This window comes from Pediculus humanus, genomic scaffold (genome assembly GCF_000006295.1).
Source record: "Pediculus humanus corporis 1103172108186 genomic scaffold, whole genome shotgun sequence".
NCBI classification, from domain to species: domain Eukaryota; kingdom Metazoa; phylum Arthropoda; class Insecta; order Psocodea; family Pediculidae; genus Pediculus; species Pediculus humanus.
Window position 1 is genome coordinate 273348 of NW_002987756.1, and position 27246 is coordinate 300593.

At 27.2% G+C, this 27246-nt stretch overlaps 9 protein-coding genes across 9 annotated transcripts; 6 read left to right on the forward strand and 3 right to left on the reverse strand.

The window, feature by feature from the left end:
• Positions 1 to 416: 416 nt before the first annotated feature.
• On the forward strand, positions 417 to 1383 carry Phum_PHUM420060 (protein C-ets-1-B, putative; the record flags this gene model as incomplete). Its single annotated transcript, XM_002429051.1, has 3 exons — positions 417 to 636; positions 715 to 1219; positions 1320 to 1383. 3 exons carry the CDS (start codon positions 417 to 419, stop codon positions 1381 to 1383), a joined length of 789 nt encoding a protein of 262 aa, XP_002429096.1.
• Positions 1384 to 3450: 2067 nt separating this feature from the next.
• On the reverse strand, positions 3451 to 4065 carry Phum_PHUM420070 (uncharacterized protein; the record flags this gene model as incomplete). Its single annotated transcript, XM_002429052.1, has 3 exons — positions 3451 to 3658; positions 3793 to 3940; positions 4026 to 4065. The coding sequence occupies 3 exons, from the start codon at positions 4063 to 4065 to the stop codon at positions 3451 to 3453; spliced, it is 396 nt and encodes a 131-aa protein (XP_002429097.1).
• Positions 4066 to 4415: 350 nt separating this feature from the next.
• Positions 4416 to 7487, forward strand: Phum_PHUM420080 (synoviolin, putative; the record flags this gene model as incomplete). The annotated part of the gene is made up of 10 exons (XM_002429053.1): positions 4416 to 4544; positions 4868 to 5113; positions 5249 to 5297; positions 5387 to 5617; positions 5813 to 5912; positions 5984 to 6126; positions 6196 to 6585; positions 6669 to 6812; positions 6903 to 7089; positions 7226 to 7487. 10 exons carry the CDS (start codon positions 4416 to 4418, stop codon positions 7485 to 7487), a joined length of 1881 nt encoding a protein of 626 aa, XP_002429098.1.
• A 2365-nt stretch (positions 7488 to 9852) lies between these two features.
• On the forward strand, positions 9853 to 15029 carry Phum_PHUM420090 (Tankyrase-1, putative; the record flags this gene model as incomplete). The annotated part of the gene is made up of 16 exons (XM_002429054.1): positions 9853 to 10042; positions 10569 to 10793; positions 10865 to 11168; positions 11239 to 11492; positions 11579 to 11739; positions 11820 to 11982; positions 12060 to 12200; positions 12302 to 12530; positions 12610 to 12775; positions 12873 to 13092; positions 13168 to 13388; positions 13474 to 13817; positions 13919 to 14243; positions 14332 to 14624; positions 14700 to 14856; positions 14967 to 15029. 16 exons carry the CDS (start codon positions 9853 to 9855, stop codon positions 15027 to 15029), a joined length of 3456 nt encoding a protein of 1151 aa, XP_002429099.1.
• Positions 15030 to 15639: 610 nt separating this feature from the next.
• Phum_PHUM420100 (mitogen-activated protein kinase ERK-A, putative) lies at positions 15640 to 17156 on the reverse strand (the record flags this gene model as incomplete). Its single annotated transcript, XM_002429055.1, has 6 exons — positions 15640 to 15765; positions 15877 to 16011; positions 16083 to 16225; positions 16307 to 16504; positions 16589 to 16874; positions 16989 to 17156. 6 exons carry the CDS (start codon positions 17154 to 17156, stop codon positions 15640 to 15642), a joined length of 1056 nt encoding a protein of 351 aa, XP_002429100.1.
• Positions 17157 to 17850: 694 nt separating this feature from the next.
• Positions 17851 to 19054, reverse strand: Phum_PHUM420110 (uncharacterized protein; the record flags this gene model as incomplete). The annotated part of the gene is made up of 4 exons (XM_002429056.1): positions 17851 to 17861; positions 17974 to 18410; positions 18502 to 18747; positions 18828 to 19054. 4 exons carry the CDS (start codon positions 19052 to 19054, stop codon positions 17851 to 17853), a joined length of 921 nt encoding a protein of 306 aa, XP_002429101.1.
• A 395-nt stretch (positions 19055 to 19449) lies between these two features.
• Phum_PHUM420120 (Metaxin-2, putative) lies at positions 19450 to 20538 on the forward strand (the record flags this gene model as incomplete). The annotated part of the gene is made up of 3 exons (XM_002429057.1): positions 19450 to 19579; positions 19665 to 20167; positions 20311 to 20538. The coding sequence occupies 3 exons, from the start codon at positions 19450 to 19452 to the stop codon at positions 20536 to 20538; spliced, it is 861 nt and encodes a 286-aa protein (XP_002429102.1).
• A 1561-nt stretch (positions 20539 to 22099) lies between these two features.
• Phum_PHUM420130 (uncharacterized protein) lies at positions 22100 to 25280 on the forward strand (the record flags this gene model as incomplete). The annotated part of the gene is made up of 2 exons (XM_002429058.1): positions 22100 to 22308; positions 25001 to 25280. The coding sequence occupies 2 exons, from the start codon at positions 22100 to 22102 to the stop codon at positions 25278 to 25280; spliced, it is 489 nt and encodes a 162-aa protein (XP_002429103.1).
• A 21-nt stretch (positions 25281 to 25301) lies between these two features.
• Positions 25302 to 26858, forward strand: Phum_PHUM420140 (M-phase inducer phosphatase, putative; the record flags this gene model as incomplete). Its single annotated transcript, XM_002429059.1, has 5 exons — positions 25302 to 25619; positions 25745 to 25976; positions 26060 to 26213; positions 26293 to 26505; positions 26597 to 26858. 5 exons carry the CDS (start codon positions 25302 to 25304, stop codon positions 26856 to 26858), a joined length of 1179 nt encoding a protein of 392 aa, XP_002429104.1.
• Between the last annotated feature and the right edge of the window lie 388 nt (positions 26859 to 27246).

A 27246-nucleotide genomic window follows, 5' to 3' on the forward strand; every position in this document is an offset into this window, starting at 1 on the left:
TTATCATTATCATTATTATTATTATTATTATTATTATTATTAATATTATTATTATTTTATTACTTTTTCGTTTAAACGATTTTTTACGTTTACGTTTTTTTTTTTTTTCAAAAAAAAAGAAAAAGAAATTCAACGAACGAAAAATTTCAATTGCGAGAATTTCTGTTGTTAGTAATAGAGAAGGGAAAATTATTATTATTATCATCATCGAATTTTTTTTTTTAATAGGAGGATACAATTCACACGTGAGGAGTCCCGAAGGTGAACGTCGGGACGAAGTTTCTTCTCCTTCCTCGAATGGATTTTTACATCCCCTACGTGTTCAAAATTATTTGAACAAAGAGGGAACGTACAACAACCACCACCACCATCACCACCACCTCACGGATTCCGTGCATCAAATAGGAAATGCCGAAATGAGCGGCGGGGGTCCCGGACCGACGGGACCGTCGCCCCCGGACGAATCTCATTCCGTAGGAGGTTTCACACATTTCGACCAAGAATCCGAATATCACGGACTCGAAGGGGGCCATCACGCGGGTCATTACGTAGAAAATTCTCCAGAATTTTATTCACAGCAAACTCTTATGGAAAATAAATATTCTCCGGCGCATTATTCGAAAAACGGTTCGAGAGGTGAGTGAATGAATGATTGATTGATTGATTTGTTAGAGATTCAGTGCATAATTTCTGTTTGTTTGTTTGTTTGTCCAGGCCGTTATCCTCATCACGATCCTTATAGCGAAACATATAGTTCTCCATTTGACGGTGGACCCTTTCAAACCGTTCCTAGCAGTGTAAACGGTGAACATTGGAGCGGTCAGGATTCTCATCCTGCATTTCTAATGGGATACCAGAGAGATTTTCAAAACGGTGAGGCGAAGCCATTCCTACAGTCGGCCATGATTGCGGGTTATTCAGGCGGGGGACCTTGTTTCACGGGTTCGGGACCCATACAACTTTGGCAGTTCTTATTGGAACTATTAACGGATAAAACGTGTCAGGGATTCATATCGTGGACGGGAGACGGTTGGGAATTCAAATTAACGGATCCGGACGAAGTAGCGAGGAGATGGGGGATAAGAAAGAACAAACCGAAAATGAACTATGAAAAATTGAGCCGGGGGCTCAGGTATTATTATGATAAAAACATAATTCATAAGACTGCTGGAAAAAGATACGTCTACCGTTACGTCTGTGATCTTCAAAGTCTTTTAGGGTAAGTCACTCAAAAAACCTTTTTTTTTTCCCACCCACGCACGCAGGCACGCACGGACGCAAACAAAAAAAATTTACGCGTCAAATTTATCAAATTTCAGGTTCAGTCCGGAAGAACTTCACGCAATGGTCGATTTAAAACCGGAAAAAAAAGAAGACGATTAAAAGAGTTATTATTATTATTATTATTATGAAAATCCCGAGTTGTTACGTCATTTTTTTTTGTTTTGTTAAACAAAATTTTTAAAAAAATATTGATAAAAATTTTTTTTTTATTTAAAAAAAATTAACTTATCCAAAGAAGAAGAAGAAGAAGCAGAAGAAAAATACACAATTGTAATAAATGGGTGCGTACGAATACTCGTACTAGTACACGCACGCACACACACGTGCAAAAAAAGCAGGCATTTTATGAAAATGCGCGTGTACGTGTGTGCGTGTGTGCGTGTTTGTGAGTGAGTGCATGTGTGATTGTATGCGTGAGTGCGTAAGAACTCGTAAAAAAATAAAAAATGAAAACCTGTATTGAACAAAGAAAAAAGTGATTTTAGGTTTTTACGTATATACATATATATATATAATATAACTAGTTTATACTATTATTATTTTGTTATTAAAACAAACAAACAAACAAACAAAACAAACAAAGGTGTAATCTAGTGGAAAAATTTTAATCCAAAGAAAATCCCGTACATATAAATTAAAAGGACAAAATCGTACTAAAAGTTTTCTTTTTTTCTTTTCTTTTCTTTTCATTTTCTTTTTAATTTTTATTTATTTATTTATTTAAAACTGACAAAAAAAAATTTTTTCCTTTTATTATAAATAAATAAATAAATAATAATGATGATTATTATTATTATTATTAAATTGAATATTAAATAAATAAAAAAATTTATTTAATTGGTTGTTGCTTGTGTAAAAAAATTGTTTTTTTTTTTTTTTTTTGTTCTTCTTATTTGTTTAAATGGTGAGAGAGAGAGAGAGAGAGAGAGAGAGAGAGAGAGAGTGTGTGTGTGAGAGAGAGATGTAGAAAAGTTAGCTGTCGACCAAAATTTTTTTTTGTTTGTTTTCTCCCCACCCCCACCCCCCACAATTCTTTTTTTTTTTATTATGATTTTTTATTTTTTATTGTAAATATACGAATTGTTTACAAAAAAAAAAAATTGATTACGTTTGTAAGAAAATTTTTTCTTTTTGTGTTATTAAATATAATATTTAATAATATTAATTAATAAAATGATAATGATAATAAATAATAATATTAATAATATTGATGATAGAAGAGATCTGTTTGTGTAATACACGACCGAAAAAAAAAAAAAAAAAAAAAAAACGGTTTAAATATTATTATATGTATTATTAAATTGTACATACATACATAAATAAATAAATAATTTTTAAATAAAATAAAATGAAAAATAAATAAATAAAATTATTTGAAAAGAATTTTTGTTTTGTTTTGTTTTAATTATTATTATTATTAATAACTTTTTATATAGGAAAAGGAACAAAAAAAAAAAAAATTATTTATCTCTTTCCACTTCCTTATGTAAGATAAAAAAATTTTTTTATTTTTTTGTTTCTATTCAGTAAAAGTTACAATAAAGAGAGAGAGAGAGAGAGAGAGAGAGAGAAACCCAATAATAATAATAATAATAATGAGTAATGGGGGGGGGGGGAAATCGACTCGTTTTTTTTTTTTTTAAATAAATAATTGAAATGATTATTATTACTATTATTACTTTTAACATCCGTGATGTGTTTTGGCAAATCAATCAGTGAAATTTCCTTAATAATAATAATAATAATAATAATGTTTTTTTTTAATGTAATAATAATAATAATAATAAGAGGAGAACAATAAAGTTTAATTACTTTGTTTAAAGTTTAAAAAATCGAGTTTTTTTTTTTTTTTTTTAAATAATATTTTAATGAGTTAAATATTTGTTTTATTCTTAATAATAATAATAATAATAATAATTAAATTAGTTTTTTGTATATACTCGATCAAAAACTATTAATGTTCATTTTACTACCATTCGATGATCTAATATTTTTTTTTAATTTTTCTGGTTTTCTCTGAACAATTTCAGATAAATATGATTCCAAAAATAATGGTGATCTTTCTCTTTGCCATATTGGATGATTTTGAGTTACTTTAATTAGCTGTAATATTAAAATATTTAAAAAAACCTGGACATTTTTTTATATATTTTTTTTTTATTTATTTCACTCGATTGATAAAATTAAAATGATTTGTCTTACTTGTTTACAACAATGATAACTAACTGCTGCTCTATGATCCATTAACTGCCATAAAAGACTTTTTATTTCTAATAAATTATTTATTTTATTTTCTACATCATTTTTTCCCAATGCCCAAGGATATATTTCAGAGCTTAGATCAATATCTTCTTCCATAGATTGTGCTAAACAACTGGAAAGGGGGGTAAAAAAATTTTATCATTATTTAAAGATATCATGCATGATATTTATGTTGGTTTGTATTAATTGATTAAGACTATTTTGAGAAATTAAATATTGATAATATTTTATCGCCATTAAACTTACAGTCCGGCAAAAAAATTCAAAGGGGTAAAATCTTGCAATGAAAGTTGGGCTCTTTTAAAATAAATAAAAACCATAGCTATAAGATATTTGTCAGCAAGACAATAGAATTTATCGTAGTTTAAAAAACGTTGTATTGTGGGATCGGTATCTGAAATAGGATAGGCAAGGTATGGAAAAGGTAAGAGGTTATTTAATATTTATTTTATATATTTCTATATTTATCATAAGCTCACCCAATAAATGAAGGTAAAATAAAAGTTCGCTTTTATACATATATATCTTGTCCGAAGACAAAGGAATATTTTTTTGATTTATTTTTAACATTTTAATATAATTATATATTATTTCTAACTTATGTCTTTAAAAGAAAAAGGTCTGTATTTTTCGGAAACAAATATAAAAATACTTATTACGGTTAGTGATGATATCTCGTAAAAATTACTAAATTACTAAAAGGCGGTGAAATTTATTAAGTTTTCAATGGAAACGATTTCCTTTGAATACGTCAGTTTACAGAGAGCAGCACATCTGTCGAGACCTATAGAAAAATACAATACTCAGGATTGGGTTTTAAATTTTTAGTGATTTGAAATTTTTCAAACTTGTACCCGTGCTGTGGAAAAATGAGAGCAATAGGAATTACATTTATAAGTTTGGCATTAACCTCAGCTGTTATTGGAAATGCTTATTATCGTAAAAAGCAATTCTATCCATCTGTTGTATACATTACTAAATCAAACCCTAGTATGGCTGTAAGTAACTGATAAGACTTTATTAAAAGTATATTTAACATATAAAATATGTAAAATAAATTATTTTCGTACGACTTTTCTTAAAATTTAAACCCCATTAATGAAAACGATCGAGTTTTTTCGTCAGCAAAAGTATATCAAGTCAAATAAAATGTACATTAAATTCACTTAATTTTTTTTTTTTTTTAAAACTATTTTAGAAATTTTTTAATTTGACGTAGTAATCAATGAATGACTTTTTTTTTTGTAAAACCAAAATTATAAGTATTTTGATTTATCACTTGAGTGTATGCTTAATAAAATTTTATTTAAAAAAATTTCAGGTTATTTACATACAGGCATTAATTTTAGTGTATTTAATGGGAAAACTTATGAGCAAAGTATTTTTTGGAGAGCTCAGAGCTGCAGAATTTGAACACTTGATGGAAAGATCTTGGTATGCAGTGACAGAAACTTGTTTAGCATTTACTTTATTTCGTGATGATTTCACTCCAAAATTTGTAGCATTATTTACAGTTTTATTGTTCTTAAAATCATTCCATTGGTTAGCAGAAGATAGGGTGGACTTTGTAAGTTTTATTTGAAATATTGAATTTCATTTTAATTGTTGTTTAATTCAGTTTTTTTTTCTTTTTTTTCCTTACAACTATTTAATTCATCATAAAATGCAAACATTTTTTTGAATAATATTGTTTTACTTTTAGATGGAAAGAAGCCCTGTAATATCTTGGCTGTTTCATGTTAGGGTATCAGGTGATTAAATTTTTTAAAATTCATGCAAACTTATTGAAAAAAAATTTTGTTTTTTACTAAATAGTTAAATTTTAATTTTATTTTTTTAGCATTGTTAGTAATACTTGGTTCATTAGATTTATCATTTATTAGTCATGCATATCAGTCTACCGTTACCAAAGGAGCTTCAGTTCAATTAGTTTTCGGTTTTGAGTATGCTATATTAGCTACAATAATTCTTAATATTGCTATAAAATACATACTACACACAGCTGATTTAAACAGTGAAAATCCATGGGAAAGTAAAACTGTATTTTTACTTTACACTGAAGTTGTTATGGGTGAGTCCAGAAACTTTTTATCATCTATTGATTTACTTATATTTTTTTGCAACTATTATTTACGATGATGAAATTATCAACTAAAAATCAATTAAATCTTTTTAAAGGGAATAAATTATAATATTGTAAATACAATAACAATGAATAAAATAACACTCAGTGAATATTATTGATGAGGTAATTTATTTTTTATAGGATTCATTAGAGTCTTCCTATATGTTACATTTGTGGGTATAATGGTACGATTATACACTTTACCATTATTTGCATTTAGGCCCATGTATTACACTATAAGGTAAAAAAATTTTTAATTACCTAATAATAATTTATTTACTCATAATGATTTAAATAAATTTTTTGTTGTAGAAAATTTAAACAGGCTTGTAACGATGTTATCTTATCTCGACGAGCCATTCAAAATATGAATACCTTGTATCCTGATGCTACTCCAGAAGAATTAGCAGCAGCTGATAATGTGTGCATTATTTGCAGAGAGGAAATGACAACAGGTATGATATTTTACATAATGAAATACAATGTTTAAAAAGATATAGAATATCTTTATTGTTATTTTGTAGCTTCCAAAAAATTACCATGCAACCACATTTTTCATACATCATGTCTGCGCTCTTGGTTTCAACGTCAACAAACTTGCCCGACTTGCCGTCTAAATATTCTTCGTACAAACACTCCAAGGGTTGCTCCTCCTCCTCCCCAACAACCCCAGCCTGGATTTCCTTTTCAAGGCCTAAATGGTGCAATTTTCGGACAACCTCCTATGCCACCACCACAGCCACAACAAGTTTTTCCTCAATTTGGAGCTCCCGGAAATTTTCCATTTTGGCAACAAGCTCCTCCCGCACCTCCTCATACTCCTCAACAACAGCAGCAACAACAACAACAACAGCAGCAGCAACCACAGCAACAACAACAACAACAACAACCGCAGCATCAATCAGCACAATCAGGTAACATTATAATTCTGGTTCACGTATTTGTTGAGTTAAATATTTATAGAAAATAATTAATTCTTTTTTTTTTGTGTTTGTAGGAAATCAAAATGAAGCTAATCCTTCCGTAGTGCCAAATGAAAGTGAACAGGGTACTTCCAGTTCAGAAGCTAGGCAAAGCAGACAAATTCCTCCGCTGGGTTCTCTGCCACCCTTTTTTTGTCCCCCTCCATTTTTTGGAATGTGTATGTTTAATTTATAAAAAAAAAAAAAAAAAACGACATTGTAAGTTTTATTTAAAAAAAAGGAAGTTCAGTAAAATTTTTTTATATTAGTTCCACCGCCACCTATGCCTCCTGCAAATTTTTCTGGGCTATCGGACGAAGATTTGAAAAAAATGGAAGGTGATGCCAGGGAAAATATAGAAGCCAGACTTCAGTGTTTGCGCCAAATAGAATTACTACTCGATGCATCCGTTACTGTAATGCAACAATATATGACAACAGTCACAGCAACAAATATGTAAGCATCGTAATTCGATCCGTGTGGGAAAAAAAAAAAAAGAATAATAATTTAATAATTTTTTAAAAATATTTTACAGTTACAGTAGTAGTAGTAGTAGTAGTAGTGGTGCTAAAAAAGTTCAAAAACCTAGCAGCTCAACAAATCAAGAATCCAGTTCGAGCTCAATTGGTAAAGTACCCGCCGCTCCTACTCCCGGCTCAAGTAAATCATCATCTTCGTCATCATCTGGTTCAGCAACGGTTTCAGATACGGCAAATCAAATCAGTTCGGAAAACTCTCAGTTAGATGAAATTATAAATAAAAAAGACGATGATAAAGTATCGTCAGACAAACAAGAGGAAATTAGAAAATTAAGGCTTCAAAAATTCGACAACGACGCTAATCAAGCGAATTGAATTTAGGAGATTTTAAATATTTAAAACAAAGAGATATAAAAAACGAAACGAAAAAAAAAAAAAAACAAACAAAAAAAACAAGGGGGAAAAAAAAAAAGAAAAAAAGTAAGAAAATATTTCAAAAAATTGTTTCTCTTGTTTTGTCAAAATTATAATTTTTTTTCTTTTTGACAGGGTTGAAATAATTAAAGCGGCGGCGGTGGCGGTCGTGGCGGCGGCGACGACGGCGATCGTGGCGGCAGCAGCGACGTTGTCAATTTAACGTTGTCAGGTGATGGAATTTGAAATCCAGTTGACGGTTTGAAGTAATTTGTAACCGACCGATTATTTGTGCGATCAATTTGGGATTTGGCTAAAAATTGCATTTAGCTCTTTAAAATCTTTTTTTTTTTTTTTTTTCTTTAATTTACAGACCAATAATAATTTAACAAACGCAATATTAAATAATTTAAATAATTAAAGAGAAAAAAAATTAATTTGAATTTTCCGCATATATATATATATATATATGAAAAAAGCCAATTTTTTTCTGATTGCTCGTGTTTATTTAAATATTCTCACGTGGATGAAAAGAAAGCGAAATCTAATTTTTTTTTTAAAAAAACTTTTGATTTACTTAAATAAAAATAAAAAAATTGTGAAATTGAAAAAAGAAAAAACAATTAAAAACAATATAAATACTGTAATTTAACCCAAATGTCTTCAACAGACTGTATATATAGTTTATAATAATAATTGTAATATATAGTATTGGATTATATTTTAATTTATTAAGATTTATTATTATTATTATTATTATTATTATATTATTAATTATTACTTTGTTAAAAATATTGAAACACATGCTGCACTAAAATAAGGTAAAATATTTCTTTTTTTTTTATTAATAATTAGTGCAATATCTGATTCATTTTTCCTTTTTTTTTTTCTTTTTTTAATTAAAATGCTGACTCAGCTAAAATTAAATTTACAAAAAAAATAGAGAGAGAGAGAGAGAGAATTATTTGTTTTATTTTTTAATATATATATTTTATTCGATTATGATTTTCAGATTTAAATTATATGTATTTATTTTATATATATATATATTGAAAAATAATTTAAATCGGTTAAATAACAAAATTTTATGACTTTTAATTATTTTTAATTAAATTAAATCATTTAATTGTACTATTATTATCATTATTATCAATGTATGTTTATATAAATGTGATATTTTAAATGATTTTTAAAAAAAATTTAATTTTCATTTCATTATTTAAAAGGAAAGTTATTTTTTTAATCGTCATCATCATCATCATCATCATCATGTTTAAAATTATTCGATAAGTTATATTTTGAAATAAAATTAATCATTTATACTTTTTCAAAATGATGATGATGAGTAATTTAATATTAATTTTTATGTTTATAATCAAACTTTTAAAATTATTTTTACAATATTTTATGTTAGTTTCAATGTAATATATATATATATATATAAAAAATAAATCAACTTTTATTTTTTGTATATTTTTTATGTTGAATTTTACAGCCTAATAACATTTAGTAGTTTTGCTTTGCGACATTTTAAATCTTTTAGTTTTTTTTTTTTTTTAAACTTGTGATGGTAAAACAAAATTATTGATATATTTTTCAATTTGAAAATCATTATTTCATTTAATACTTTAAATGTTAATTAGATAGATAGAGTTTTTTACTTTTGCAAAATGATTGCAATATTTGAAGAAGAATCAATTTTTTTTTTTATCGTTTGCTTCTTTCAAATTGGAGTAAAACTTTCCGTTTATTATCGAGCACTTTTTTTTCATTTCTTGAGGCAAAATTATTATGAAAGTTATAAAATCCCCTAACTATGGCACACAATGATAATGCTTTACTTTTTAATTTTCATTCAAAGTTAAATAATTTTAAAATAATACCATTTTATTAAACCCATTGTTCAATTTTTTTATTTTATTTTTTTAAAATAAATTTCTTGATGAAATTAGTTTTTCTTTTTGATTTTTAATTAATAACACATAAACTCAATAATATTTTTACAAATAACTAATGATAAAAAATTATTAAACTGAAATTATTTGAACTTAAGGAATAAAAAAATTTAAACTAAGGATTTTTCAGATTTAATTTCGGTATTTTTAATTAATCATATATAAAAAACGGAATAATTTTGCGATAAAAATATAATGGAGTTTAATTTAAGATATATTCAAAAATAAAATTGGTTTATTTGAATTTTAAATCAAAACAAATTTTTAAATTTATGGCTGAAAATATTTACACAGTTTTTTTTTTTTTGTAATATCATTGGTTGATTGTTCGAAAAGTGCAGTGGAACCAGATTACAAAATGGTGTAGTGAGATGTCAAGTCGGAGGTCTACTTTGTCAAGATCTTCTGAATCTCTTACAAGTTCTAGCGATCCGTTAAGAGAATTATTTGAAGCATGTAAAACTGGAAATTTAAATAAAGTTAAAAAATTAGTTTCTCAGCAATCGGTCAACGCTCGAGACACAGCGGGTCGTAAATCTACACCATTACACTTTGCTGCTGGTTAGTTTATCTATATAAATGTGTGATTATTTGAAATTTTTATCCAATAATTTGGGATTCTTTTTGGTTTTTAAAGACGATTCGCGATTAGAAAAAAAGTCACAATTTTTCACAATTAAATTATTTTTAAAATTTTTTATTTTGAACTCATTTACCAAATTTAAAAATCAATTAAATATCAGTATTTTTTTTCTATTTCTTTGTTTTCAATCAGCCAAGTAAAAAATGTACCATGTACTTTATTTATATTATTCAAACTTAATTTTTTTATATGGAATATTATAAATTTTATTAAATTACTTAATTTTATTATTTTGTGAGTCTGAATCTAAAATTATAGAATTTTATTTTAAATATTTTCTTTTTGAAAGCAATTTTTTAAATATTTTAATTTGCACATTTTTAATTCATTCTAAAAACTTGTAAAAAGATGTAATTTATTTTACTTATTGACTTGCTGAATTTGAAAAATATATTTATTTGCTTCCTATTTATTGATTTATTGTTTAAAAATAATTAAAATTAGGGTATGGGAGAAAAGAAGTTGTAGAATTTTTATTATCGACTGGAGCTTCGATTCAAGCTAGAGATGATGGTGGACTTCATCCGCTTCACAATGCTTGCTCATTTGGTCATGCTGATGTAGTAAGATTGTTACTAGAAGCTGGTGCTAATCCTAATACTAGAGACAATTGGAGTTATACTCCTTTGCATGAAGCAGCTATTAAAGGAAAAATTGATGTTTGCATAGGTAATAATAATAAATATTAATTCACTGAGGCATTTAATTGCTCAATATAACATTTCTTTAAAAATTTATAGCATTGTTACAAAATGGTGCTGATCCGAGTATAAGAAACAGTGAGGGTAAAACAGCATTAGAATTAGCTGATGTATCAACTCGACCTGTTTTGACTGGAGATTACAAAAAGGAAGAGCTACTTGAGGCTGCCAGATCGGGATCAGAAGATCATCTTTTAACTTTATTGAATCCTCTTAATGTTAATTGTCATGCTAGTGATGGTCGCAGATCAACTCCTTTGCATTTAGCCGCTGGTTACAATCGGGGAAGAGTGGTTCAACTATTGTTAAAAAACGGAGCTGATGTTCATGCTAAAGATAAAGGGTATTTAAATGTTAGGGTTTAAATGCTTCAAATGGTTAAATAAGTATTTTAAAATTTGTATAATTTTTAGTGGTCTGGTTCCATTACATAATGCTTGCTCATATGGTCATTTTGAAGTGACTGAAATGCTAATAAAACACGGTGCTAATGTAAATGCAATGGATTTGTGGCAATTCACACCACTGCATGAAGCAGCTTCAAAATCTCGAGTTGAAGTGTGTTCATTATTATTGAGTGAAGGAGCAGATCCCACTATATTTAATTGCCATTCTAAATCTCCAATAGATGTAGCTCCCACTAGAGATTTACAACAAAAATTAATTCGTGAGTCTAAAAATTTTAAATTTAATATTTTTTAAATACATGAAAATGGAGACGGGGAAAATGACACAATAAAACATTTATTACAGATGAATTTAAAGGTCACTGTTTATTAGAAGCTTGTCGACAAACTGATCCTGCTAGAGTAAAAAAATATTTGTCAAGTGAATTAGTGAATTTTAAACACCTTTACACTGGTGACACACCACTTCATTGCGTTGCTGCATCTCCTTATCCTAAAAGAAAACAAGTGAGCATTTATTTTTTTGTTTAAAGAAATTTTTTTAAAAATGTATTTGTTTTTTATTTTTTTTTCTGTTTTATTTTTAGGTGTTAGATAGTCTAATAAGAAAAGGTGCAAATTTAAACGATAAAAATAAAAATTTGCTGACTCCACTGCATTTGGCCGCCGACAAGTCACATTACGACGTCATGGATGCACTTTTACGTCACGGAGCAAAAGTTAACGCTTTGGATGATTTGGGACAAACTGGTAATTTTATTATTTTACAAAAAAAATTTAATTGTGTTAGCCTTATGAAAATAAGTTAGCTTGATTTAAAATTTCAGCTTTGCATCGATGCGCAAGAGATGGAAATATTCAAGCTTGTAAAATACTCATGTCGTACAATGTTGACCTTTCAATTGTATCACTGCAAGGATTAACAGCTGCTCAATTAGGAACGGAAAATGTCACTAAAATATTACAGGGTAAATAATCAAAAACGTGCTTTTATAATTACTTAATTTTTAAAAATTTAATTCCATTATTATTTCCGCTTTTCAACTAATTAAAATTTTCCATTTTCAAGATCCTTCCTCCGGAAGCTCAGATTCCGAATGCCAATTATTAGAAGCTGCCAAATCCGGTGATTTGGAAGCTATTCAAAGGCTGCTAAGTAGTTATCCTCAAATTGTTAATTGTCAGGATTTAGATGGGAGGCATTCTACTCCTCTACATTTTGCATCGGGATACAACAGGGTTAGCATCGTCGAATACTTACTCGATCACGGAGCCGACGTGCATGCCAAAGATAAAGGGTACCTGACTACTTACTATTTTATTTTTCATTTACCGTTAAATTAATATGGTATGCTAACGGTAAAATTTTATTTTAAGTGGTTTGGTTCCTTTGCACAATGCTTGTTCGTACGGACACTACGAAGTAACAGAATTATTAGTTAAACATGGTGCTAGCGTAAACGTAGCTGACCTATGGAAATTTACGCCACTTCACGAAGCCGCCGCCAAGGGTAAATATGAAATCGTCAGACTTTTACTCAAGGTAAGTAAATTATTAATACATATAATAAAAAATAAGAAGTTTTTTTTTTTTTTTTTTTGGCGAAAAACTAACGAAAGCTAAATATTTTAATTTTCAGCACGGAGCCGATGCGAGTAAAAAAAATCGCGATGGTTCCACTCCGTTGGACTTGGTAAAAGAAGGAGATCAAGATGTGGCTGATTTGTTACGAGGAAACGTGGCTCTTTTGGATGCGGCTAAAAAGGGAAATGTTACACGGGTACAAAGACTGATCTCCTCGGATAATATTAATTGCAGAGACGCACAAGGGAGAAATTCAACTCCTTTGCATTTAGCAGGTTATTGAAATTTTTTATCATTATTATTAATATCTTTATTATTAAATTTAAAAATTATTAATTTTCTTTATTTAGCTGGGTATAATAATATAGAAGTTGCCGAGCTTTTATTAGAACATGGAGCCGACGTCAATGCTCAAGATAAGGGTGGATTAATACCTTTGCACAATGCGTCTTCCTACGGTCATTTAGACATAGCAGCTCTTTTGATCAAATATCACACTGCCGTAAACGCGACAGATAAATGGGGATTCACACCGTTACACGAAGCCGCTCAAAAGGAAGAACGCAATTATGTGCTTTATTGGTAAATACCCGTCATTGATAGAATAAGATGACTGTCGGAAACTTTTTTTTTTTGACAATCTTTGTATTTATCAGCTTGCTCACGGTGCGGATCCGTTTTTGAAAAATCAAGAAGGTCAAACTCCGCTAGAGTTGGCCACGGCAGAAGACGTAAAATGCCTTCTTCAAGATGCTATGACTCTTCAACAAGGAGTCGCTTTACATTTAACATCTTCAAACTCTCCGGCAGCGTCTGAAACTGTGGTCATGCCTTCCGGTGCTTCAGTCTCTTTATCTCTTCCTATTTCGTTGTCTTCAACCACTGTGATATCTAGCGAAGAAGGACGCGTAAATAATAATAATAATAATAATACGGTTAAAACGGAAGGGGAACACGAAAACAACAGCGGTGTCGCTTCCCTGTCTGGATTTCTTCGAGGGTACTTTTTACTTTTTTTTTTTTTTTTTTGGGGGGGGTAGTAAATGTTTTTTAAATGAAAATCTACAGGCTACAGGTTAATTTTTTATAAATTTTTCACAGGCTCGGTTTGGAACACCTTTGCGAAGTATTTGAACGAGAACAAATAACACTAGATATTTTAGCAGAAATGTCACACGAAGATTTAAAACAAGTTGGAATCAGCGCTTACGGATACAGGCATAAAATAATAAAAGGAATAGAAAAATTAAATTCGAGTCCCGACGGATGGTGGTCGGGTTCGGGGAATCCCCGTACTTTACTCGTTGATTTATTGTCGGGGGACAAAGAATATTTGGCAGTTGAAGAAGAAATGCAAAGAACGGTTAGAGAACATCGAGATAGCGGTCAATCCGGTGGAATTTTTTCTAAATACAATATAATTAGGGTATGTCAATCAATCAATCAATCAATCAACCGTGAACTAAAATGTTCACCGTCAAATTTTTAATTTTATTTTATTTTAAAAAAAACAGATTCAAAAAATTCAAAACAAAAAATTATGGGAAAGATATTCTCATCGTCGACACGAAGTCGCAGACGAAAATTCAAATCAATGTAACGAACGCATGTTATTTCACGGATCTCCATTCATTAACGCCATTGTTCAAAAAGGTTTCGACGAAAGGCACGCTTACATGGGTGGTATGTTCGGTGCTGGAATTTATTTTGCCGAACATTCGTCTAAAAGTAATCAATACGTGTATGGAATCGGTGGTGGAACGGGTTGTCCAGCTCACAAAGATAGATCCTGTTACATATGTCAAAGGTATAAACCTAATTTTTAAAAAACAAAATAATAATAATAATAATAATATTAAATTTTAACTTTTGAAAATTTCAGACATTTGATTTTGTGTCGGGTCACATTAGGGAAATCATTTCTACAATTTTCCGCCATGAAAATGGCTCACGCTCCTCCGGGACATCATTCCGTCGTCGGGAGACCCAGTGCGGGCGGTCTCTACTTTCCCGAATACGTTGTTTACAGGGGAGAACAGGTAAGTGAAAACTTTTATGTTTATTATTATTATTATTATTATTATTATTATTGTTTTGTTTTGTTTTGTTTTTTTTTAAATCCAAACAAACGATTTAAATATTTTTATAGGCGTATCCGGAATATTTAATCACTTATCAAATAATTAAACCGGATTCCGTATTAGAATCTTAAAAAAAGAAAATTTAATTTATTTTGTTATAAATTGTTGCGCGCGCGCACGCAAAGAATTGTCGCGACATGAAAACGGAAACGGAAAACGATTTGATGTGGAAAATTTTTAAATCAGTATTTTTCTAAAACAAAAAAAAAAAGGGGGATTCAGTTTTTAGTGTTAAAAATGAAACGTTTGTAAATCGATTAATAAAAATTAATTTTGTTAGATTTGTTCGTAAGTGTTATGATTGATTGTAAAAAAAAAAAAAAAAACCGTTTTTAAGAAATAAAAAAAATGTTTTAAACAAAAAAAAAATTTTCTTTTTTTACGGTAATATTAGATAATAAAAGGTTATATAATTAATTAAAATGATTTTAAAATTAATAATTATAAACTATATATAATTAAATAAATTATTTTACAAATAACAAATTTAAATATATCAAGCAAAAAGAAATGAAATGAATGAATTTTTAAGCCATAAGTGAAACATTAAATTTTCTTCTGCTTAGTTTCAATATCAAAAATATATATTTAGAAAAAATAATACGCGATAACTAATATAAATTGTTTTATTATCATTATTATTATTATTATTATTATTATTATTATTATGTCGGATGATTTTTACATAATCGTCGGTAAATTAATGTGACTCTTATTATTTCTTGATAAATTTTCCGGATTTCTCGGACTGAGTTCTAAAAGTGGTATTTGTGGTAATGTCGTAGTCGGACTGTTTTGATAAGATTCCTAAAATTTAAACAAAAAAAAAAAAAAAAAGGTAAAATGAAAACAAAACAAACTAAAAATAGTAAAATAATAATAATAATAATAATAATAATTGAGATTTAGATTACATACTTTTGATTTATCTCTGATTTTTTGTAACGAATTTTTTTCTTTTTGCCATAAATTTAATTGAAAATTATCAAAATATGGATGTTGTAAAAGTTGTTCGCACGTCCATCTTTTCGAAGGATCTTTATCTACGCATTTCTATAACAAACAGGTTTAAAAAGGTTATATAATTTTATTACAAAACGAAAAACAAAAGAAATCATATTTGCCTTGAAAAAATCTAATGAATAAATATTTTGTTGTTTTGGTAATTTTTCTTCAATCGGTTCGAAGGTATGAGGTACGGGTAGTATTACGCCGGCGAAAAATTCGTTTGATTTGAATATTTGCATGTGCCTGGGTATCAAATCACCTGTTAAACGATATCATTATTAATTTCCTTTCTCGTTTCGTGAAAGAAATTTTAAATTTTTACGTTAATCACATCCTTTACCTAGCGTTGCTCTTATCAGGTACAATTGATCGACGTCTGATTTTCCAGGCCAAACAGCCTCCCCACGTATAAGTTCGGCAAATACACAACCTATTGCCCAAACATCAACAGGAGTACCATAGTTGGTATCTCCAACTAATAATTCTGGTGCTCTATACCATCTTGTTGCAACGTAATCCGTATAATTTTCTCCTGGATCTTTAACAAAAAAAATAATAATAATAATTAAACAACGGCTCGGTTATTAAATGAATAATAATAATAATAATAAAATTGATTAACTTAGCATTCGAGCAAAACCAAAATCACATAATTTAACAATTCCTTGTGACGTCAATAAAATATTTTCAGGTTTTATGTCTCTGTGAATGCAAGAATGTTGATGACAGTAGGCAATACCCTGAAGTATTTGCCAGGTTATATATTGAGTTAATTGTTCTGGACATCCTTTGGGATATTTTTCCAATTCGTGTAAAACAGTATGATCGCAATATTCAAAAACTAAATGAATTTTTTTTTTCCTCCTGAACACTTCCAATAAATTAACAAGGTTCGGATGTTTTAAATTCTACATTGTGAGGGAGGAGGTGGCGAGGTGGGGGGAGAGGGGGAGAAAAAGAAAAACTAATGTAGTTATCAATCAATTAACCTTTTTTAATAATATTATTTGGTTTGGTTTTACCTTCAACATTCTTATTTCTCTTAATGCTATTTTTCTTATTATTGGATCATCTTCTGATTCGACAAATTTTTTTATCGCAACTATTTGTCCTGTTTCTTTATTTCTACATTTAAAAACTAAACCGTAACTTCCTTCTCCAAGTTTTCCAAGTTTTTCATATCTTTCCATTAGTCTGGGTGAAATTCTAGGTCTGAAATAAATATCAAAAAATATAATTTTTTTCCATTCTCTCTCTCTCACAATTATCTTAAACATGTTCTTTTTATAATTTAGCATAATTTTATTTACTTTATTACTTTTTTTTTTTTTTTTTTTACCTAGAAAACAATTTAAGCATATCTGATACAAAATTACTTCTATAAGTAAAAGACTCCATTAATAACTTTTATTATATTTTTGTTAAATTGTAAAAACATTTGTAGGTACTCGATTATTCTTCTCGATGAATAACATTTAAAAAATTACTCTAAACTTGTTTTATAAAAATTGCACTTTATATTTCTTCTTTAAGTATGTAATTCTTATTTGTAATAAATAAGACTAACTTATATATATAAAATTATTATTAAACACTTTTATACTAATATTTTTTTCAAACTATAACAATTTCAAACCAAAAAAAAAAAAAAATATGTACCTGAATTACTTATATATTAAATTTAATAATGAAACATTTCTTGTGTTTTTATTTTCGGTTAGTTTGTTACTAATGGCAACTTTTAAGTAATCAATGACTTATATTGATTTTAATTTGACATTGGTGTTTCAAAACATGCATATAATTATCATTAATTGTTGTTGTTTGTTTAAAGAAAAGTTTTTTCTCTCAATTTGTTAATGATTTGAAATCGACAAAGAAGATTTAGGAGATTTCTGAAAATAAAATAAAAAAAACTTTATAAATTTTTTTAATTATTAAGTTATCATTTTACAATCAGAATAAAATAAATTTAAATTTCTAATATAATTGCTTTCCCTTTCAAACCTTGAGCAGGACCTCCTTCGGGTATTACAAAATCATTATTATTTCTTTTATTAGAAAAATAAATTAAATTATCATTGCTTTTTGATAATTCGTCAAATGGCCAAATACCGATATGCTTACTTTTTCCCTGTCTACCAATTAGATAAATTTTTCCTCTTTCAAATTTGTTTGTATTATGAAAATGAGAATTTTTGGATATAATTATTTTTCCACAATCAGAGTTTAATTGCAAAATTTCATTTTTATTTAATGGGTTTTTTGTGATGCATTCGCATAAGGGTAAATCACAAAACGATTCTAAAATAACAGAATCTGGAGATTCATTTGAATCATTTTGATTTTTGTTATCAGACAATATTACAAAACCGCTTATAACTGCCCAGTGAGCTTTGTAACCTTTTTTACAACAAGGGGAATGATTACAATCTGAATCGTATCTAATAAAAAAAAATTAAGAAATTTATTTATTTTATTTTTTTTTTTTGACATAAAAAATACTGAAAAGTTTTGAAATAATTAAAAGGATACGGCACCAACAGTAAGTTTTTATTTAATAAATTGTATATAATACAATTTAAATGAGAATTTAATCCATTTTCTATTACTCTTGCTTTTAATCCACAACAGATTTCAGCTAGATTTGCTAAATATTCGACTTTGAATATTTCTCCCTGTTTGGTATAACCTAATTCCAAAGCCTTTTGAAATATTTTATCTACATTTGTACTATTTGAAGTAATTGAGGTAGCAATGCTAAGTGCTGTTAAACCACATCTAAAATAATTTTAAAATAATTAAATATTTCTCAATTTTCTTTTTAAAAAATTAGTTTTTAATTTACACAAAAATCTTACTTGGGGCCCACTTGAATTTGAGGTTCCAAAAAAACATTACACTTGAAAAAAATATTTTCTAATTTTTCTTTTTCTAATATTCTTTCCAATATCAAATCAATTTCTTTTTCTGCCGGTAAAATTATAGTTTCATGTTGATTATAATTATCCTTAACATTCTGAAGTGCGCTCAATGAAGGAAGAGGAGGAGGACATGGGATGATTTTAAAATTTTCAAGTGTACTCATTTCTAATTTAAGAAATTCAAAATAAATTTGAAACACCGACGGAATTATTCAATACGAAAATATTTATTTTTTAATTATCAAATTAAAATCCTCATTTTGTTTTTAAATATTTAATGAAAACCTATAATGAATTATCACGGATGAAGTTTAATAATGTAAAAAAAAAAAATTCAAATTAATAGTTTTCGTTGATTTGAAATTAATATAGAACATTAGCCTGGAACTATTCATTAATAACTAAGTTTTAAAAAAAGTGTATTCTAAAAATAAAATGGAAATGCGTTAAAATTATCTAATCATTTTTATGGTACCATTTTGGGATTTGAATTGTTGTTACTTAATAGTTTACAGCTGTTAAGTTTTTATGTTGGCATTCCTTGTTATCATAATAACGAATGGAAGACAACATTGCTATATGCGGAGGAATTGCATATTTTGCCGAACATTTTGCCCATGAAAAATATAATTCTATTTGGAAGATGCCGTCCGTTTTATTAACAGATTCGCTTACCTTGGAATTAGAAGGTAAATTTTACTGTCATTTAGTTATTGTCAAGCTATCAATGGAATTTATTAATATTCTGTTATTCGTATTTATTTGTAATTTAAGGCCAGCAACAATGGCCCGAAGACGTAAAACTTTACCAACAAGATGAAAAGAAACAAATTCTTTTACCGGATCTTGCTAATTGCTTAGCCGCTCAGGTTTTTCTCAAGATCAATTCACTTAAATTTGATGTTGTCAATAAGTATAATTCTGAGTTTATGTCACCTTCAGGAAAATTACCCTTTATCAAATGTGGAGCATTTGTTGTGGCTGAATTTGAATCAATTGTATCATTTGTAAGTGCTAAAGGAATTGGTGCAAGTCAAAAAATGGATAAACCAGAGTGGGGAGACATGAGAGCATATATGTCTTTAGTAAATAATGTTTTATTAAATGCAGAGCTTTATAGTTGTTGGTTTGAAAAAGATATTTATGATTCATTTACATGGAATCGATACAGTTCCATTTTCTCATGGCCCTTAAATTATATAATTACATGGCAAAAAAGACGATCAATTCTTAACAAATTAGATGTTTTAGGATGGACTAAAAAAACAAGAGATCAAGTATGTATCAAATTATAGTATTTTCATAAAAAATTTAAATTTTAAGTATCAAATCATAATTTTGTGCATGTTTAATGCTTTTAAATAGGATTTGTCATAAACTTTTGTAATACTAATTAATTTTTATTTTGGTTTGGTTTTAGGTTTTGGAAGATGTAAAAAATTGTTTTCATAATTTATCGGAAAGATTAAATGGTAATCCGTATTTTTTTGGAAATTTACCTACAGAATTAGATGCTTTAGTTTATGGACATATTATCAGTATTTTAAGCAGTCCTTCATATTTTACTCATTTGCAATCAGTTATAAAAAGTTTTACAAATTTACTCGAAATGTGTCACAGAATAGAAAATGATTATTTAAAAAAATAAATAATTAAGTAGTGTGTAACCTGTATTTATTAAAAATTAGGTAGTTTTTTAAATTTGCATAGAATGGCTACATATGTCAAGAAAAAAAAATTATTCAAATTTTCATTTGCAATTAAGGATTCCACACATTTTTCTAAGAATTAACTAATTATAAAATATTATAGCTAGCGATTTATTGTAGTATTATTTTTTATAAATAACCATGTATGTATGTATGTAAATATATATTTTAATTTCTATTTAACATATTAAAAAATATTTTTGGCTAATATTTTTCTTTTTAAACAGTTCACTGTATAATTTTAACCTTATGATATACCAATTTTATGTCAAGGATCACTAATCACTTTAAGTAAGAATAATCGGTTACCAATTTGGGTTTTTTCATATTGAATGTCGAAGAATGGTAGAACATTCTTAACATTTCATGTATAAAAGAACTTCGGCTATTGATATTATTTATAATTATTTAATGAAATTGGCATTCGGGAAAATATTGGCAAAATTTCAAAGAAGTTATTTAATTAAGTGTCATCGTTTTTGACATTTTATTTTAATTTAAACTTTTATACAAAGTTTTAAAATTGCAACAAAAACAAATGCTATACAATCTCAAAAACTTACATTGTTAATATTTCTCATGATTTATATGGCTTTTTCATGCCACAAAAATAATTTTTTTTAAATAAAAACAAATCATATGTTATTTTACAAAAATGAAAAGTTATCAAAGTTTTTCGTTTTCAATTATAGAAAATTTCTCCGCGCCAATAAATGAAACGTTGTTGCAAAAAATGGAGAGTTTTCTGTATACGTAATACTAAATTACGATTACTTTAAAAAAGTGAAATTCCTGTAAGTTAAGTATAAGAAAGTAAAAGTGAAGATAGAACCGCCTATTTTTCACTTTAACATACATGCTTAAATTCAGTCGTGAAAAATCTGTAGGACTGTAAGGTCAAAAGTGGTGTGGAAAATAATTTTAAATTGAAATTTTATTTTTAATGTTTAATTTATAAATTATTTATATTAAAAAATATAATTCATTAATGAATGATAAGGATAATCATATATCACCGTTTTAAATGAACTTTAAGAGGGAATAAAAGTTGAAAAGTTGGCAACGATTAAATAAAAAGCATCGAGGGAATTTAACGGACAAGTGAACCGGAGTCTAAAAACATCTTATGCCGTAATCGGAATGAATTAATTCTATTGAAATTTTAGTTAATTATTATGAACAAATTATATTATTTTTTTAATTATAAGGTAAGATATATACATATATTTTCTTTAACTGAAAATTTTTAACCATTTTTTTCTCATTTTAATTTTTTTTTTTTTTTTTTTTTTTTAAATGGATGATGATGATGATGATGTTTAATATATTTATGTAATAATAAACCATTTGCAAGGCATTTTTCTGTTCCAAGGTTCATTAACTTTTACTCATTTACATTTTATAGGTTAATTCAAAAGACTGAAGAGTTTGTATAGCTGATATTCAGTTTTTATACAAATTTGAAATTGCTGTTTCATTGAAATTTAATTGTTAAGAATAATGAACGGTGCAAATAATAAAGTTCTTGCTGATATGATTGATAGTCCTCTCGGTCTATCTCCAATGGGAAATTTAACAATAAATTTTAATGAATCTTCACTATCATCTACACCTTGTTATAAAATAAATGGAAGAAGATTATCAATGTCTAGTTTGACTCCAAATACTCCAACCAGCAATAATAGTTTATTTGATACATCAGATGGTGAGTATTTCATTTTTTTTTTTAATATAAATTTTCTAATGAGAAAGAAAACCTTAATATTTCATATAATAATTATTTAAAGACTTAACTTAAGTATTTTTTTGTCACATGAACACATGTTTAATAAATTATCAAGTTTAGTTTTTATTTTTACTCTTGTGCTCATAGAATCCAAGTAGATTTTTAGTTTTTTTTATTGTTTATACAATTGAAGTATAAATTTCATTTGAAAAAATACAGTTAAATGATAATTTTTATATTTAGTTTATATATTTAATCTTGTGTACTTGTAGAATCCAGGTAGATTATTAGTAATTATATTTTTCATATGATTGAATTTATATAGTATCATTTTTCTATTTTGTAAAAAAAAATTTACTTTCAACTATGCAAATTTCCTTAAAATAACATTAAAAAGATTTTTAAATATTTATTGTTATAAAATCTCAAGTTAATTTTACTCAAAAATTTAAATTAAAAATTGTTATCATTAATTATTGTGTTCTGTACATGCGGTTACACTCATTCCCTCAAATTTAAATTTTATTAATTCAATATATAATATAAATAATGAAAAATATATATAAGTTAAATAAAAATTTTTCATTTTTTGTTTTTTTTCAGGAAAAATGAGCACTCCTAGGTAAGTTAACCATATTTAAAATATTATTATAATGTAGAAAATTCATTTAATATTTAAAATTTCATAAGTAGTGATAAAAAATAGTTTTTGGATAAAGTTTAAATCTTTCTTTAAAGTATTAATTTTTTTTTTTGGGGGGGGCTTCTTTTTTATGGACTTAACTTAAATATTTAAAATTTATTTTGATTTGAAACCTTAATTAAATACCCCCCCCCTCCCCAAATGCTTGATGAAAAAAAATCAATACTAATTCATCTAAAAAAATTCCAAATTATATTTTTGATAATATTTTATTAAAAATTTAGGACGTTTATTAATAACAGTATATTTAAATAAAAAAAGAAATTATATATATTAAAGCTTTTATTTAATAAGTAATGATAAATAATAAATAATAAGTTTTTTTTTTTTTTTTTTAAACTAAAAATAAATTTAAAAATAATTGAGTCATTTTTAATAAAAGGTTTATTATTTTGTCAAGAAAGGTTTTCATTTTAATCAATTTTTATTATTATTATTATTATTATTATTCATTGTTAGAATTTTTCAAATAGGCTATTATTTAAAAAAAAAAAAAAATTGGTTTTTAGTAGTCACTATTTTTAAAAGGTACCTAATGTATAGAATATAGTTATGGTAAATCAGGTTCTAATTGTATAACAGTAATATTAATATTTATTTTTTATTTTTTTTTTAATATATGAAAATATTGTGTTGCTGTTGCAATGCTGTTGAAAATGCTGTTGGCGCTAAGATTAGTTCGACTAGCATAGGGTTCATTTATTTACAAAAAAAAAAAAAAATTGTAATAAATTTTTCTATTGTAAAGAATTCATGTTGCATGACGTATAAATCGGGTCGTTGATAGTAAGAGAGCCCTTTTATATAGTAAAAGCCGTTGGTGACTTTCATTATGAATAATAATAAAAGTTTGGTATAGCAGATGATGGTAATAGTTCTGGTAAGTGAGTGAGAAAGGGCACGTGGCAATAGATTTTGCTTGCACCTGGGTCTCTCCCTTTTTTTTTTTTTTTCCTATCCAGAGGAATAAAATTAAAATTAAGTTCTTGTTATAAAAATTCTTTTGGATTTGAACTGGTTGGTTGGTTGGTTGGTTACTCTCTAAAGTTTTTTTTCTTAAATGTCAACATTAGAAATGGAAAAAGATGATGGAAATAAAACGAACTAGATTAATTTATATCTTTAAGACGGGGTATAACGTTTCCTTTGAACCCCCTGACCCGTCTTCAAGTTTCTTTTCTTTTTTTTTTTTTTTTTTTCCGATCCAAAACTTTTTGGGGTTGCCTTATTTGTAACATGAAATACATGTGATTTAGGGCCTTAAAAATTCTCAACGGTTTAATTATAATTTCAATTATTGTTCTCTCTCTCAATCTTTAAAGGCGTAAAACAGGGGATTCCCTATGTTCAGGTAGATTTAAAAATTCAGTTATAACGTAAAAATTTTTCTTCTTTTTTAAATCCATTGTTTTTTTTTCTCTCTCTCTCTTTCTTATTGTTATAAAAAAGTACAAGGTTTATTTTTCGTTGTAGAATAACTTATTTTACTGTATTTCAATCAGGTTTTTTTTTTTTTTTATAAATATAAAATTGATTTCGGTTAAAAATTTTTTGACATTTTTTTTTTAAAAACCTTTAAAATTCCACCATAGTGCGGTTCCTTTTTTATTTTCAAATATACTTTCACAGTTAAAATTTATAAAAAATGTTTTACAAAACGTACATAAAACTTTTATCGATTTTTAACAATATTGTTCTTCATTCAATTGTATATATTGTTGTTTTTACTTAACATTGACTGTGGGCATAAAGCAGCTGTTTGAAGACCCCTTTCTTTTATTTAAACAATTATTATTATTATTATTATTATAAACCAAGGGTTAGTTTTTATCAAGCGAAAAAATATTTTTTTACTTTCTTTTTTACTGGCCATTTTTTAAAAATCATGTTTATACAGTTTTTACATCAATGCCAATAATTATTATTATTATTATTTTAATTACAGGTTAACAAAAAATTCATTTCGATTAAGCGTAAGAAGTGGAAGTTTAATACGTAGAATGAATTCAGCACCAAGTGGATCTTTATTAGAAAACAGTGACGTGGGACAAGATGGCAATAATAAAATGATGGCTCAAATACAAAAAGAATCGAGCCCGTTAAAAAATTCTCATCCTGAAATGAGTCCTTATTCCAGACCCATTGAACAACACGATACCGAATCTAGGGATAGCGGTTATGCTGCCGAAGAATATTTACCACAAATATCTAAAACTTCTTCTGGAGTTCTTCTGGACAAGAAAAAGCACTAGCACTACTGAAGAGTACAAAAAATGAAAATGTCCATTCTTCGAACGATAGTTTTACAATTCTCCAATTATAAAAATAAAAAAGAAAAATCAAATACTTTAAGTTTTGGTTTTCCTGGTTCGTTCGATGATGGATTTCTTGATGTTTGGGATTTGGAAAAATCATTCACGGATGAAAATGAAGAGTTACCCATGGGTTTGGGAAATTTATTGAAAGGTCCACTACTGGGAAATTCAAACGGAGGGAAAACCGAAGAGGAAAAAGGAAATTGTAGCAGACCCCCACTTCGTAGATTTAATTCATTGGCGGAAAATTACACGTCGTCTCCAGCATCGAGCAGAGTAATTATATATATATATATATATATATATATATATATATATATATATATATTTAAAAAAAAAAGTAAAATATTTAATTATTATTATTATTATTATTAATAATAATAATAAAAAATGTTTTTTAGGCTAGAGTGGGATTATTCCGGGACGAAACGGTATCGAAACAATCACCCGGGGAAAAGTTACCCTTTAAAAGACCCAGGGAAATAGATTCTAATTCTTGCAAGAGAAGAAAATCGAATTCATTACACACGATACCTGATAAAGTACTTAAAGACGCATATAAATCTAGGTACAAGTTACAAAGAAGCATATCCGAAACTGCTGCCTCATCTTTAGCACTCACGCTTCATAAATGTGAGATTTTTGTGCTTTTTTTTTTTTCTGGAATTTTCCTTCAAAAAATTTTATTGTTATTGTTTATTCTCAATTTATTACAGCTGATTTAATAGCAGATTTTTCACGGCCATATGCTTTGCCATTTGTTTCCGGTCGTCATGAGGATTTGAAAAGCATAACATCGGAAACTTTAGCAAGTTTAATTAATGGAGAATTTAATGCCAAAGTCAATTCATTTAAAATAATAGATTGCAGGTTTGTATTGTAGTAGTAGCAATAATAATAATAATAATAAATACGAAAAATCCATTTATTTATTTATATTTTTTTTCAGGTATCCTTACGAATACGATGGTGGACACATAATAGGTTCTATTAATTTATATACAAAGGAACAAGTGGAAGAAGAATTTTTTGATAATAAGGGACCTCTCGATGCGGCCGATCCTTCTTCTTCTTCTTCTTCCGATGAGAATGATGGTTTAAATGAAAAAAGAAATATTTTAATATTTCATTGTGAATTTTCTCTCGAAAGAGGACCTGCTTTGTAAGTGACACGTTGTTAATCACTAAAGTTTTTTTGGTTTTGATGTCTAATAAAATCTAAAACGTTACCTTTTTTTTTTTTTTTTTTTCAGGTATCGCTTCCTACGTCGATGCGACAGAAATCTTAGCAATTATCCATCTCTTCATTATCCGGAAGTGTACCTACTTCACGGCGGTTACAAATCATTTTTTTCAACGCACAAATCATTATGCGAACCTTGTTTCTATCAACCCATGGTTGATCCCAAACACGAAAACGACCTTAAAAAATTTCGTGTTAAATCAAATTCGTGGAGTGGGGATAATAAAAAACAAACGTTTAGGTCTGGACTTAAAAGACTGGGTTTATTTTAATTACAGATGCAATCATAAAAAAAAAAATAGATTTTTAAATTAATATTATTTACCTGTTAATTATAATAATAATAATAATAATAATAATAACACTTATATTTGTTGTTAAAGCAATTTATATATAAGATTATTTCTTATTGATTTGTAAAAAAAAAAAAAAAATATATATAATAATTAAATTTTTTACAATCAAGGTGTGGTTGCAATTAATGTTAAAGAAAAAAATTTTTTTTTTAATTTTGGTTAATATTATTATTATTATCATAGAAAAAACTATTTAGTTAAAATAAATGTGTAATTAATTAATTATTAATAATAATAATAAAATCTTAAGAAGAAGAAAAAAAATTTGTATAGAGAGATGGGAAATCAGTGTTGATCACTTAAA